The sequence below is a fragment of the Protopterus annectens genome, chromosome 13.part0, assembly GCF_019279795.1.
Source record: "Protopterus annectens isolate FY-2018-M chromosome 13.part0, PAN1.0, whole genome shotgun sequence".
In the NCBI taxonomy this organism is placed as follows: Eukaryota; Metazoa; Chordata; order Ceratodontiformes; family Protopteridae; genus Protopterus; species Protopterus annectens.
Window position 1 is genome coordinate 399,573,766 of NC_056747.1, and position 12,506 is coordinate 399,586,271.

A 12,506-nucleotide genomic window follows, 5' to 3' on the forward strand; every position below is an offset into this window, starting at 1 on the left:
AAAGTGAAGTGATAAAGCTTTCTTGTCAGCATGGGTCTGCAAATAAAAGGAGCACACAGAGAAAACATTAAGTGTTAAATTACCCTTCCCACAAGGTACTGAAACCTGAGCTCTCAGACGAAATCTGCATGAATGTAAAGAATAGGGTCACATGACCTACCATATGAATCAAAACAATCAGACCAGCGGAGAATCTTGGCACTCTTGCTAAGGCTAGTGCAAGTTTCGTAAAGTGTGCTCTTCTTGTGTGCCATAGGGACTGGAGTAGTCCTTTTCAGCTGTAGGCATCCAAATAGTTAAAAAGCTCAGGGTAATGAAGACTCTGTGCATGCGTAAGTACACTTTGGCAACTTTACAAAGTCTGATTTTTTTTAAATCCTCCTAGAGTGAATATGTGAACCAAAAGGACTTCAGTGCAGAACAGTATAATTGCTTGCATCTACTTTTCCTTCTTTGGATTTTTTCCCTACGAAGAAAAGAAAGTTTTAGTTCACCTTGTAAATATTATTCATATTCTTAGACCATGGCTATATTGACTTTATTAGTACCTTGTTTTCTCCATCTGTTTGACTTTGTGGAACTACAGCATGCAAATGTCCCCGGGCGATGGAAGCAAAGAATCCAGTGGGAAGACAATGGTCGGGTCCATAGTTTGTTCAGTACTGGTTCTGAGTATCAGCCTGCCCAACAGGAGGCACAAAATGTGTATTTAACCTCTAACCGGCGCAGGTTTGAGTCCCCGTTGTCTCTGGTACCTACAGTAGGCACTATTACCTCAACATCATCATCATCTCGACCATCTACTGGTATGAACAGATTGTCAGGGCCACGCCAAGCTCTCACATCAGTACTGCATAACACTAGGGAACAAGAGGTGGTCAGCGGTTCTTCAGTTGGCATCCAGCGGTCACCAGGTGCTCATGGGGTTCTCATAACAGCGAGGCAGACAGGAAATGAGTTGTATGGAAGTGGGGCTCTACCTTCAGGTTCCCAGCAAAACCCATCTTTAGGTGGAACGAATGCTAGGCGCAGTGATGGGGTTCGTTCTGCTGGCACACCAAGGGGTGGTGGGGATCGCCGTTTCAACATAACACATGAGAACACGGGGCGTCAAAGTAGAACAGAATCTGCAAGAGGGCGCAGTGTGGTGCCACCTATGAACAGTGTACCAGAGAGGCGCCTCAGCCAGCCAGTGGGAGGCAGAATCCCTGCAGGGGGCAGCAGCACCCGGGGCTTGGAGATAGACACTCATGCACTGAATGAAGAGAATCTCATTTACCCAGTACAGCGGGCACTGCCAAACCCAGATGGCAGTAGAGATTTGATTACAACTGGTACTCAGGGCACCAACCCACTGAACCCCGAAGAAATGGCTGGAGATGATCCTCGAAATCCTTACAAAAACAGGAACTCGGTGCTTTACAATATTTACCCTCAGGGGAGGTCAAGGCCATCAGGGACAAGGAGGCCAGGATATGGGACCAGGTATTTTCAAAATGGTAAGCCTTTATGAGTGTTTTTACATTTTAACTGCTATTTTTCCACCACAGGGTGTATTTTTTCTTCATTTTATCATGTAAGGTACACAGTTCATTGTCTGTTTTTATTCCTTTATTCAACATTTCCTTTTGTATTTTTATTTTTTAGTTCCTGGCTCATGCTCTTGTTTCCTATTACTGATGCCCTCTCATTTATTTCTTCCCCATTTGTGTTCTCTGTAAAGCAGTTCGTTCTACTTTTCTTTCCACATTTGATGTAAATTAGAGCTCCTCCTCAAAATATACACACATTTTATTCTTTTTTATTATTTTTTTTACATTGTCTTTCTCTAGTAATTTTCTCATTTTTATTTCACATTCTGTGGGATTTTCGACAAACAGTTCTTCCTTGTCATTTCATCATCTTTTTATGATTCTTTGCCATTTTTCTATTCATTAATGCAATCTTGGACATTTTTGTTCTCATATTTTTATTTATGTTTCTGTCCCTTCCATACTTCTGTTTCATATCACAGTAGAAAAATGACTTACTTTCTCTTTTTTCCCCCTTTCTTAGGTGGGATATTCATTATTTTTTATCTCAAGGGCTGTGTTCTAGTATTAGAGTTTTTCTTACTGAAAAATACATATTCTTTTAATTTTAGCTACAGACAGTCCTTTAATTTACATCTAAGCTTGGCTTTTCTTTTCTGAAACCCAGTTCATGTCAAGACTCAGGAACTGACCCATTAACTGGTAGTGCTGCTGTCTTCTGCTTACATTTTAGAACATGCCTGCAGGATGGCTGGGCTCAAATAAAGTCAGTTCTGTCAACAGAACAGGACACAGAACCCTAGCTCAGAAATGAGCTTACTGTCTAAAGTTTATTAAAGTGTTGTCCTATGAAAATAATGAACCATTAAAACATTAGCAACAGTAAACATTCATGCAATTTCTAGAAGCAATAAACAATAAAATTATGCAAATTGATAAATTAGGCCATTGAAACATAAAGCCATTTATTATTCCCTAAGCAAATGTTGAGTTTAAATGAAGTGTATACTGTCTGTCTTGAATTAAGACAGTGCAGTGAATTCTCTTTACCTTAACAAGGATCATTATATAGCACACAGCTGGAATCTGGCCATCACGGGACAAGCATTTGTTTTATGTTTTAGTCTATAAAATTTTCAACATTATTTTATGTAGAAGCAGCTGGTTTCTATTAAGAGATGTGCTCTGGGAGAAAATAAAGCTGCGAGGCTGTTACCAGGTTTACTCAAATTATTCTTCAGACTATGTAAGCATTCACTGACAACAAATGCTGTCTAAACTGTGATAAAGAAAAAAATTTTAATTTCAATAGCATGATATTTTAGTTTAATTAATTGATCTGATTGTAGTGGATGTCTTTGTAAATACTTTAGTTGTTTTGTTGAATATTATAATAATCCCTATTTTTAATTACTTGTATAAAATTGTTATGATATTTCTCTTATATGTTAAAACAATAAACCTGTTTTGAAAAAAAAAAATAAACTGTGATAAAGGACACTTTATCAGCATTTACTAGAAATTCTTATACAGCTGAAAAATTAGTCTTTGGTGCTATTACCATCTTTTATTCTGGTTATCTGTTTAAATAGCATAATTACATTTTTATGAAATGAGTTGAGTGCAAGTGATAACAATAAAATACAAACATTGCATCATGAGTAGGCATGGATGAGGAAATATGGTAACTCGTTACAGTTTCAAAAAACTACAAAGCTCATCTTGTACAGCATCATTAAACTGCAGCTGTAATTTTACAAGGCTCCTAAGTACAAAATGAAATATAAATAAATAAATAAATAGTCATGCCCTTTTGGGAACAGGACAATGAATAATGCACATGTACCATGGCATGTGACAGAAATCCAGATAAGAACTGAAGCTAGGCAGTCTAATGAGAAGGAGCTAAGGCATGTAACGAATCAGAATGTATGATGGAAATCAGACATCTGAAATTTGATTTCCAGATGCAAACAGAAGGAAACCCATGTGCTCCAAACACAGGATGAAACTGTCACCTTGAATACACAAAGTACCTAAACACATTTAAGCTTCACCTAGGTACTTTTGTACGGTTGCAGCTACTAAATATTAAAATACTTTTTTTTCAGGTTCAAGCCCCTCTACAGCTGGGCTACAATCGAAATTACCAGGGATATACCTGCAAATGTTATGCTGTGAACGGTGTACTATCCTAGTAAACAGACTTAAATAAATAAATAAAATACATCCCCTCATATGGGCCCTTTTACATGTTGCAATCCAGAGAAAGAACGATCTGGAAAAAAAAAAAAAAACAGAAGTAAGAAAAAGCTGTCTTACTTTGAGATGCTGTAATCTTAGCTTCCATAAAAAGTAATAATGCTTCAAGCTGACGCACACATCACTTTTGTATATTGCAAGTAAATAAGAAAACAATGTATTGACGTGCACACTGGCTAGTGAACAGCTAATGACAACACAATAAAGTGCACTTAGGAAAAAATGATATAAGGAAAAGAAGACGAAAATAAACTGCTATGAAGTAGGAATGATGTTTGAGTACAAAGCCTAGTTTAAACAGACTGCAGGTTAAAAGCATATCTGAGATCAGGGGCAAAACTATACTGTATGACAAGAAACAATGAGCTCCTGGCAGTGTTTGTAGAAAAACAAGGAAGTAAAGTAAGTTGTCTAAATTAATTACCCAGCTGACATTAGTGGGCAGCATTTATTTAATGAGTTAATCATATTGTAAAAGATTTAGAGGCTTGATCTTTTTGGACCTTTTTCAGACATGATCTGAGCCCCAAGGGCAACAGTAAAGGGTTTGTGCAGGTACATTTTGAAGGTGTGTCAGTCTAAGTGGTAGAACAAACACCAGTTTTGGAGCCTCAACCTACTGAAACTGTTTTTACTAAAATGAAGTTGAAGATAATGCTGAATGTTAGCTGGTTGTAGACAGTATGAAGCTTGGGAAGTGCGTGATGATGCACTAGAGATGAGGCATACTAGTAAATGCTCAGCATGTAGTAGGGCAGCATAGAGTTTGTTTTATAATAAAATGATTTATACAATGGAGTTTGGATTGCAAAAATTATGATTTTTAAGACAATTTCAGCAATTTTGCTTTATACAGGAAGTAATTATTGATCGCATAAGAAAGCAGTTTATGTGACTTCAGGTAGCAAAAAAAGATTTATATGTCAAGCTCATTTACACAAAGGGAATGGCTGTATAAAAAGTATTTCAGAATGATTTGGTATATAAAAATAATTTAAGCAAAGTGTATTAAGAAACATACAAAGTGAGTTTTAACTTGAAACTGATTTAAGCCTTGGGACGTAAACATGATCATGGCATTATAAAATTCTTACTGATGAATATGATGCTAGTAAAGGAGCAGGAAAGCATATAGATACAGCACAGCACAGCGCAGTATTCTGGTTGTGTAGTGCCTTTTTGAGAAGAATCAGATACATACTGAAAGACAAGAACCTGACTGTAAAGTTCATAGACAGAAAGTATTCAAAACAGTGGAGGGCTATTTAAAGAAATAGGTGCTAAACCACATTAGAGACTGTGCAGCTTACTTGTATAAGTAAAACTCAAAGAAAAGAAATATATATGGAATGTAAAGATTTCTCGAAAGCCGGTCAGACTGTAGACTATTAATAAATGCATAGTGCGACAGATTTCATACAATGAAAATTGGAATATGCTAAAGGTTGTTCTGTTAAATGTCAGAAGAGATATATTCAGAGAATTTTCAGTTTTGTTATTGAGCTGTAAAAATTGTGGGTATTATTAATAATACCCCTAAATTTTTCCTCAAATTCTTTCTTACTCATGTATGTTGTATATTGTTATTTTTGAAATTTTGATTATTGTATATTACTCGTGTATTGTATATTATTGAATTTTGTTTATTGGATATTGCTCGTGTATATCTTATATTGTATTGCAGAAGTTTGTTTAGTGTATTTTGGAATTCTATGTGTCACTTTTCTCTTCATGTCGCCACTGAAAAACAGGGTGTGCCCAGTCAGACCATCCCAATAAACAAATATAAATAAATAAAATAACCAGTAAGCAAACATAGAAAAGCATACATGCTTTCCTTGAGGCAAGATGTCACACAATTACTCACTGCTGATTCAAAGATAGAAACTGCTAACTATGCAGAGGAATAGTCATATTAAGAAAGTGTGCTAAGAGAAAAGTAATGCAAGGAGTGCAAGTGGTAAAAGCAAAATGCTAAAAACTGTAAAGAAAGTAGCTAAGGGTATACAATGGCCAATACAGACAATGAAATTAACTCATATGAAACAAGAAATTCCATAAAGTATGGACAAGAGAAAGTGATATTTTAGAAAGAACATAACTGAAAATGATATGTAACTTTATAAAGGTCACATGACAGGTATCCAGAGTGAAACTCAAAAGTGGAGTTAGAAACCAGAGCAGCAGTGTATATTATTTATGTCAACAATTACAAATAAATGTTTTCCGCTATACTATCAGACGTATTAGTAAATATCTATATAGGTGAATAAGAGGGAAATGGTGCAGAACTAAGGCCTCTGTGATGAAAATTGGAAAAATACAGATGCTAGACTTGTATGTATACAAATCACTGTGGCAACCTTTTGGGTAGAGTACAAGGTTGAAGCATTTACTAAAATGTGTACTTTGCCTCTGTGAGATAGAGATAAAAAAGTTAAAGCTGGAAAAATGCCACATTTGCTGTCAGGAGTGAAATTAGTTTTTGCTGAGGAAATGGGAATATTGAAATGTATAAAAGTCAGACTAGAACTATGACCAAATGCTAGCCCCAAATTACAGAAAGCTCACTTAATGTCATCTGCACTTGGTAATAAAATGAAACTAGAGTCACACAAATTGGGAAATAGAGGTGCACTGTCTAAAGTAGACTAGAGTAGGTGAGAACTGTCGATGGTTCCAACAAAAAAAGCAAATTATAAAATAGTGGCATTTGCGGGGATTCCAGGAATACTAGCAAGACAATATTTTTTGTGGTTCAGAGTTCTGAGAAAGTCGCATTGATGTGAACGGGACGAAAGAGCTTAACTTGATTTTATACTGCTTTTATTATATCTATTAAACAGCAGTAGTTTGCACTTTTGGTGGCGTCACGCCTTGTGGTCTGGCATTTTCGGAAGGAATTTGGTTCTGGTTAACATTCTAGGAGGGGTCTATTCACTTGAGTTAAATGCTGAAGAGAAGCTGCTTCACATAATGAGAGCGATGAGTTCATGGAGGGTTTTATTATTGCTGAGGATATTTACCGTGGTTGTTCTTTTGTGGCTTAGTGTCATTGTTTGCCTCCCAGTGAAAGCGTGGGGGAAGTAAAGGTAGAGTAGAACCTATGTAAATGACGTCAGGAGTGACATCTGCCAAACAGGGAAGTTGTCCATTAAAGATTCTTCCTTGGCCTCCAGTACAGTAAAAGGATTACTTGTAGTGACTGCAAGAGTTGTACAGATACCACTTTTGTTGGAAATTTCCAAAGGTTTGTAACAATTAAACACAGGTAGTTCCCAGTATGTTGACAGTCTGGGTTAGAGAAGTCATAAGTGTTGAGAACTGTGTTGAATTTCACAGGTCTGGTAATCGGTTTATCATGCTTGGTAGCTAGGGGAGTGGTGAATCACCAGACATGTGGAACAGCTGACATGTTACCTTGTACTTTACTCAGCAACATCAATAGCAAAATGTCATTCCTGCATCAGGTTTCTGATAAGAGTGAAAGGAGTTCTTCTATTTAATCAGTGAAGTAATAGGGTATTTAAATGATGTAGGCAGGTTATTTGTAAAATAGAGCACCCCAACTTCTACAAAGGTATATTATCTTTTCATGATCTGAAGCACAAGTCTGGGAACAATCACACAAAGGAGTCCTGAAGTAAAAAAGTTTTACCTTCCTTGGCCAAATCGTGTAAGTGTTCACTATATGCTCATACTGGACTGCATCAGTACTAAGAAGCCTTGGCCTCATACATCCTTTACATGGCTAAACATACCATTTTTGGCATGGCTATGGCCCACAATGCATGGCAACACTGGGATGCATCCACATTAACATTCCTAGACTTTCCGCTATGTGCCCCTGTCTAATTATACTTGTACTAGTAAGCCTATTCATCACAGTGCATTCCCATGGTGGAGCCACATAGTACACATCCACACTAGCACGTCTGGGCCTTGCACTACCTGCCCAGATGGAGTGGTGTACCGAGACTGCCATGCTGAATTTGTACTCTGCATGCCTCTTATGAATTACGTGCATTTATGTTACTTTCTTCAAAAACAGGCATTTTACAGATGCAATCTGTTGCTGCTTAGCACTTTAGAACCCTACAACTGCTCTTACAGTTCTCACCTACCAGTTTTCAGCTTTCTCTGCTCCATCTGTCTGAAGCCCTCCCTAACAATGTTAGTGAAAGACACTCCACCACCAGCACACATTCATATACAGTCACTTGCCACATGCACACCTGTCATCACTTTAAGGACTGACAGGTCACCAGTATCATATCACATCATATCATATCATATAACATCATATCATTTAAACGTGTGAAGAAAGTAGAGCACCTGGCAAATCCTATGTGTACTCCACATAGTGTCCACTCCAACTAGGAACCAGACTGGAAAACCAAGAGCTAAGTGGAGTAACACTAAATGCTGCATCACTCTGAAACCAACAGTAGTAACATTTCTTAGACAAACTGTTTCTGCTTGCTAAAATACTCAGTAACACTGGCTGCCTAAGCCAGGCAGTTATCATCAGTCCAATTCATTTGTTTTTAATTCCATTCAGTTTTTAGTTCAAAGTGAGCATTTGAAGTGAAGCATGCCAGCTTCTATAATATAAATGAAACTGGGAACAACATTGTGTTCAGAAAGATTTAAACATTCTGTTACTATTAGGTTATTTAGCCAGAAATTACAGAAAACTAAACTGTACTTCATTTCTACAATGAAGTGATTGCAAATTTCTCTGTGAAATGGTTAACATTAATAATATTTTAAAACAAATATGAATAACTTTAAAAATTGACTAATATATATATATATATATATATATATATATATATATATATATATGTATATATATATGTGTGTGTGTGTGTGTGTGTGTGAGTCTACTGTGTTTGGTCGAAGTTTCAATACTTCGAACTTAACTTATACAAAGCCACTTGTTCGAAGTACTGAAACTTTGAAAACTGACTACGGAGATCACAATGCAGCGTGGAATGAGAATATTCCCTTTTCCTCGCTATAGTGCAATCTCGGAGTTGGTATATTTAGTAGGGGGTGCTTGCCCCCCTGCAAAAGCATGTTTTTGTTATTTTTTTTTATTTGTGAGGCGATCGAGTGCCTAGATTTTAGTGAAAGTGCACTTTCTTTGAAGTGCACGTTCGCTAAAGTGGGGCTCTATTTTTCTTTTTCGGTTAAGTGAAATTTCGTTGTAAAGTAGTAGCTCCATATATATATATATATATATATATATAAATATATATATATATATTTGTGTGTGTGTGTGTGTGTGTGTGTGTGTGTGTGTGTGTGTGTGTGTGTGTGTGTGTGTGTGTGTGTGTGAAATAAAGAAGCTTCACTAAATACCTTATATTGTTTTACATTTTTGTAAATAGGCAAAATGGGAATAGCTTTATAACAAAAGAAGATAGCAGATTACTATGAGCATGCAAATTGTTCAGTTAATTATATTGTACAAAATGAGTAGTGTTTAATATGCAGATGTCTACTATATGCTGTGTAAATATCCAAACAAAAGCTGAATATTCAGATTTTGTCAGCAAATGTGAATAACCTCAAAATAGAAACCTCTAGTTTGTTTGTTTGTGTCTTTCGGCTTTTCCCGGTTAGGGGTCGCCACATCGGAACTCCGGTCCACTAATGATTGGCAGTAGAGTTTTACGTGCTGGCTTGTGGGCCTAACACACAACCTTCCATGAAGGAACACCCATTCACGCATGTCGCCACACAGAAGACGCTCTAACTGAGGATCGAACGGGCAACGTCTAACTGTGAGGCGACAATGCTACCGCAGCACTCTAGTAATGTAGTGAAAGTCCAGAAGGTGTTCAGAACACCACAACAAAAATGAGTAATAATTCATTATGACAGGGATTCATGATAACTCCTACCACATATCATGCAGTGCAGAGGTGCAGATAGCTAGCACACTATGCCTCTAAAAAGCATAGAGAAGTGTAGCATAAAACACCTTTTGCATACCTGCTACAGTGGTAACTGTGATGAAGGTTAGAGTTATGCCTGGAGTAAATTAGCACTCCAGCCTTACTCAGAAACATCGATCCTTTTACATATTACCAACAGTCCGACTGGTTACAATGACTATATGTACCTTTTGTAACCAGATGCAACACAGCAACATGCAATAAGTTCTGGGATGTACCATGTAGAAATGAGAGAAAGAGAGAGAGAGAGAAAGAGAGAGAGGGAGGGAGGCAAAGCTGGGCCACCCCCTGGATTCACTAAAAGAATAACTTAATGCATTCCTCAGGGAGCAAAAGTTGTGGTCACAGCTGTTGGCTGTCTTTATTAACATTATGGGGTGTAGCCAGCCTCAGCGTTTTACAACATTTGTAGTCAAAAGTTATATATTTATGGGATATAACATGCTTGAATGCACGTTTGCATTTTTATGTGTAGCATGCTTATTTTTTGTTGTGTTTTTCTTACTTCCCAAATGTGGATGTCAAATTTAAGTTCATCATTGATCTTTGGTCTTTGTAGTTTAGTTTGAAGACAACTGCAATAGTAATGCAATTTGTTTAGATGCTGGAGAAGTTAGGTTTGATATTAAAAAGGGATTTAGAGGTAAAGAGCATAATTTTAGTTTCCTTAATATTAAGCATAGGATTTGAACCTTTGAGCCAAAGAGATATAAAGTTGTTTTGCAAGAGACTTTGCAGTTCAGAAATTGATTTGGCATTGCGGATTATTGCAGAATCATCTACATATTGGAAACTGGAGACAATGGAATGCAAGGGGAGATCATTTATGAAGATATTGAATAGAAGAGGTCCAAGAATGGAGCTCTATGGTACTCCAACAGACAGAGAAATAAATCAGGATGTGGCCTGCTGCCATTTGACATTTTGAGGGCAGGAGGGGAACAGTAGGAGAAATGCAGATGAGAGCTCTCAGGCAGAGAGTTTGTCTATTTAACCTAGAGAAATGTGCTTATACTCGATATTTCTGAAGAAATTTTATAGGCAACGCACAGAATGTCAGCTAAAACCTATCAAACCGTAAATCAACAAATGGAAAAAAAATCACCAAAACATGGCTTTGCCACCTCTGCAGAAACTATGTTAAAGCCTGTTACCTCACACACACATGCGCGCATGTGCACGAGCCTATGTATGAAGTGGTAAGACACTTAACACACACTTGCATGTGCCTATGTATGAAGCAGTAAGACACCTAACACACACACACACATGCACGCGTCTATGTATGAAGCAGTAAGACACCTAACACACACATGCATGTGTCTATGTATGAAGCAGTAAGACACCTAACACACACACACACACACACACACACACACACACACACACACACACACACACACACACACACACACACACACACACGCACACATGCACCTATGTATGAAGCAGTAGGACACCTAATGCACACATATGCCCACTGGGGTGGTACACTACTGCCACATGCTCAAAAATGGAGGTTCTGGCAAGGTATTTCTTTTAGTATGTTATGAATTAACATGGTATGCAAAAGTCATGTATAATTACGCTCTCAGGGAAATAGATTCCATGTTTGAATGCTGTTCTGCAAATCTGATGGCAGGTACACAACTAAATAGTTATACCTGGTGGGAAGCAATTGACAGAAATTCCAATAAACATACTGCCTTCCTCTGCTGTAATATATTTTAGCAAGCATGGAGGGGACTATGAGCTTAGATGGTGAAACCATTCAAGGATGTGGGGGTCATGTGGCAGTGCGGAACACCATAATTCGACAGAAGGTAGATCATGGGAACAGAGAAATGTTCATTATTTATCCAGTAATAACCTTATGACCCTATGAAATAATGTAATGCAAATTTACACTTCTACTTAATATTAAATATGGCAGTTCTGCAGTATCTTGGAATACTGCACAGAGCTTCCACTATACCTCTCAGCCTCCAGGCATTAAAAGTCATAACACAGGGTCAGAGAGAGGATCTTATTCTTATTTTTCACAATAGAAGGTCTTTCTATATTAGACCCTATATAGTTAGTGTTGGTGAATCTTTCTATAGGCTTAGTTTATGTACAGTATTTAATAAACTGTGTACAAATAAACAGGCCTAACTTTATGAGGAACATCATAAATCTAGGAGGAGCAAGGCAAATTTGAGGATCAAAATCATAGCTCTGTGGCTAAATCCTAGCAGATGAGAGGTACGACTTACACATGAAAGTATTGGGTTGTTGTGGATTTTGACATTTGCATATATCGTTTGCATGCATTGTGCACAATGCATCATTCAGAATGACTCCATGTCTAACGTACTGCAAGCTTGGTATAGAGCTTTGCATAAAGTTTAATTTGTTTTAGACCCATCTCACAATGATGTGACATTCACAAATCACTGTCACACCACTGGCACTAATATGCAGCAGAAACCGGCTTAAGTGGCTTGCACATATTTGATTTATGAAGGTTTTGTTCATTAACCCCACCCAAATAACATTAACATTTTTTTAACTGAACTCAAAAAAAAATGTTACACATTCGGCACCTGTTATTTTTTCCTACAAATTCATTGCTTATGTAGTCCTAACTAGAATGCATTGCATAAACAGAATATGCAATGGGGCTTATGAAAATATCAGAAATATTTTCCCCATGCAGTCTGCCATTCATGAGTTCACAAATTCAAAGAATGGTATTCAGAAACAT

General features: G+C 37.3%; 1 protein-coding gene across 1 annotated transcript in view; it reads left to right on the forward strand.

Moving 5' to 3' along the window:
• Nucleotides 1–250: 250 nt before the first annotated feature.
• The window catches only part of LOC122787367 (protein-lysine 6-oxidase-like), a 407,094-nt gene continuing 394,838 nt past the window's right edge, over nt 251–12,506 (forward strand). Inside the window, exon 1 of the mRNA XM_044054026.1 lies at nt 251–1,499. Coding sequence (XP_043909961.1) covers nt 524–1,499 — 976 coding nt within the window. The 5' untranslated portion in view covers nt 251–523. The remainder of the gene's footprint in view (nt 1,500–12,506) is intronic.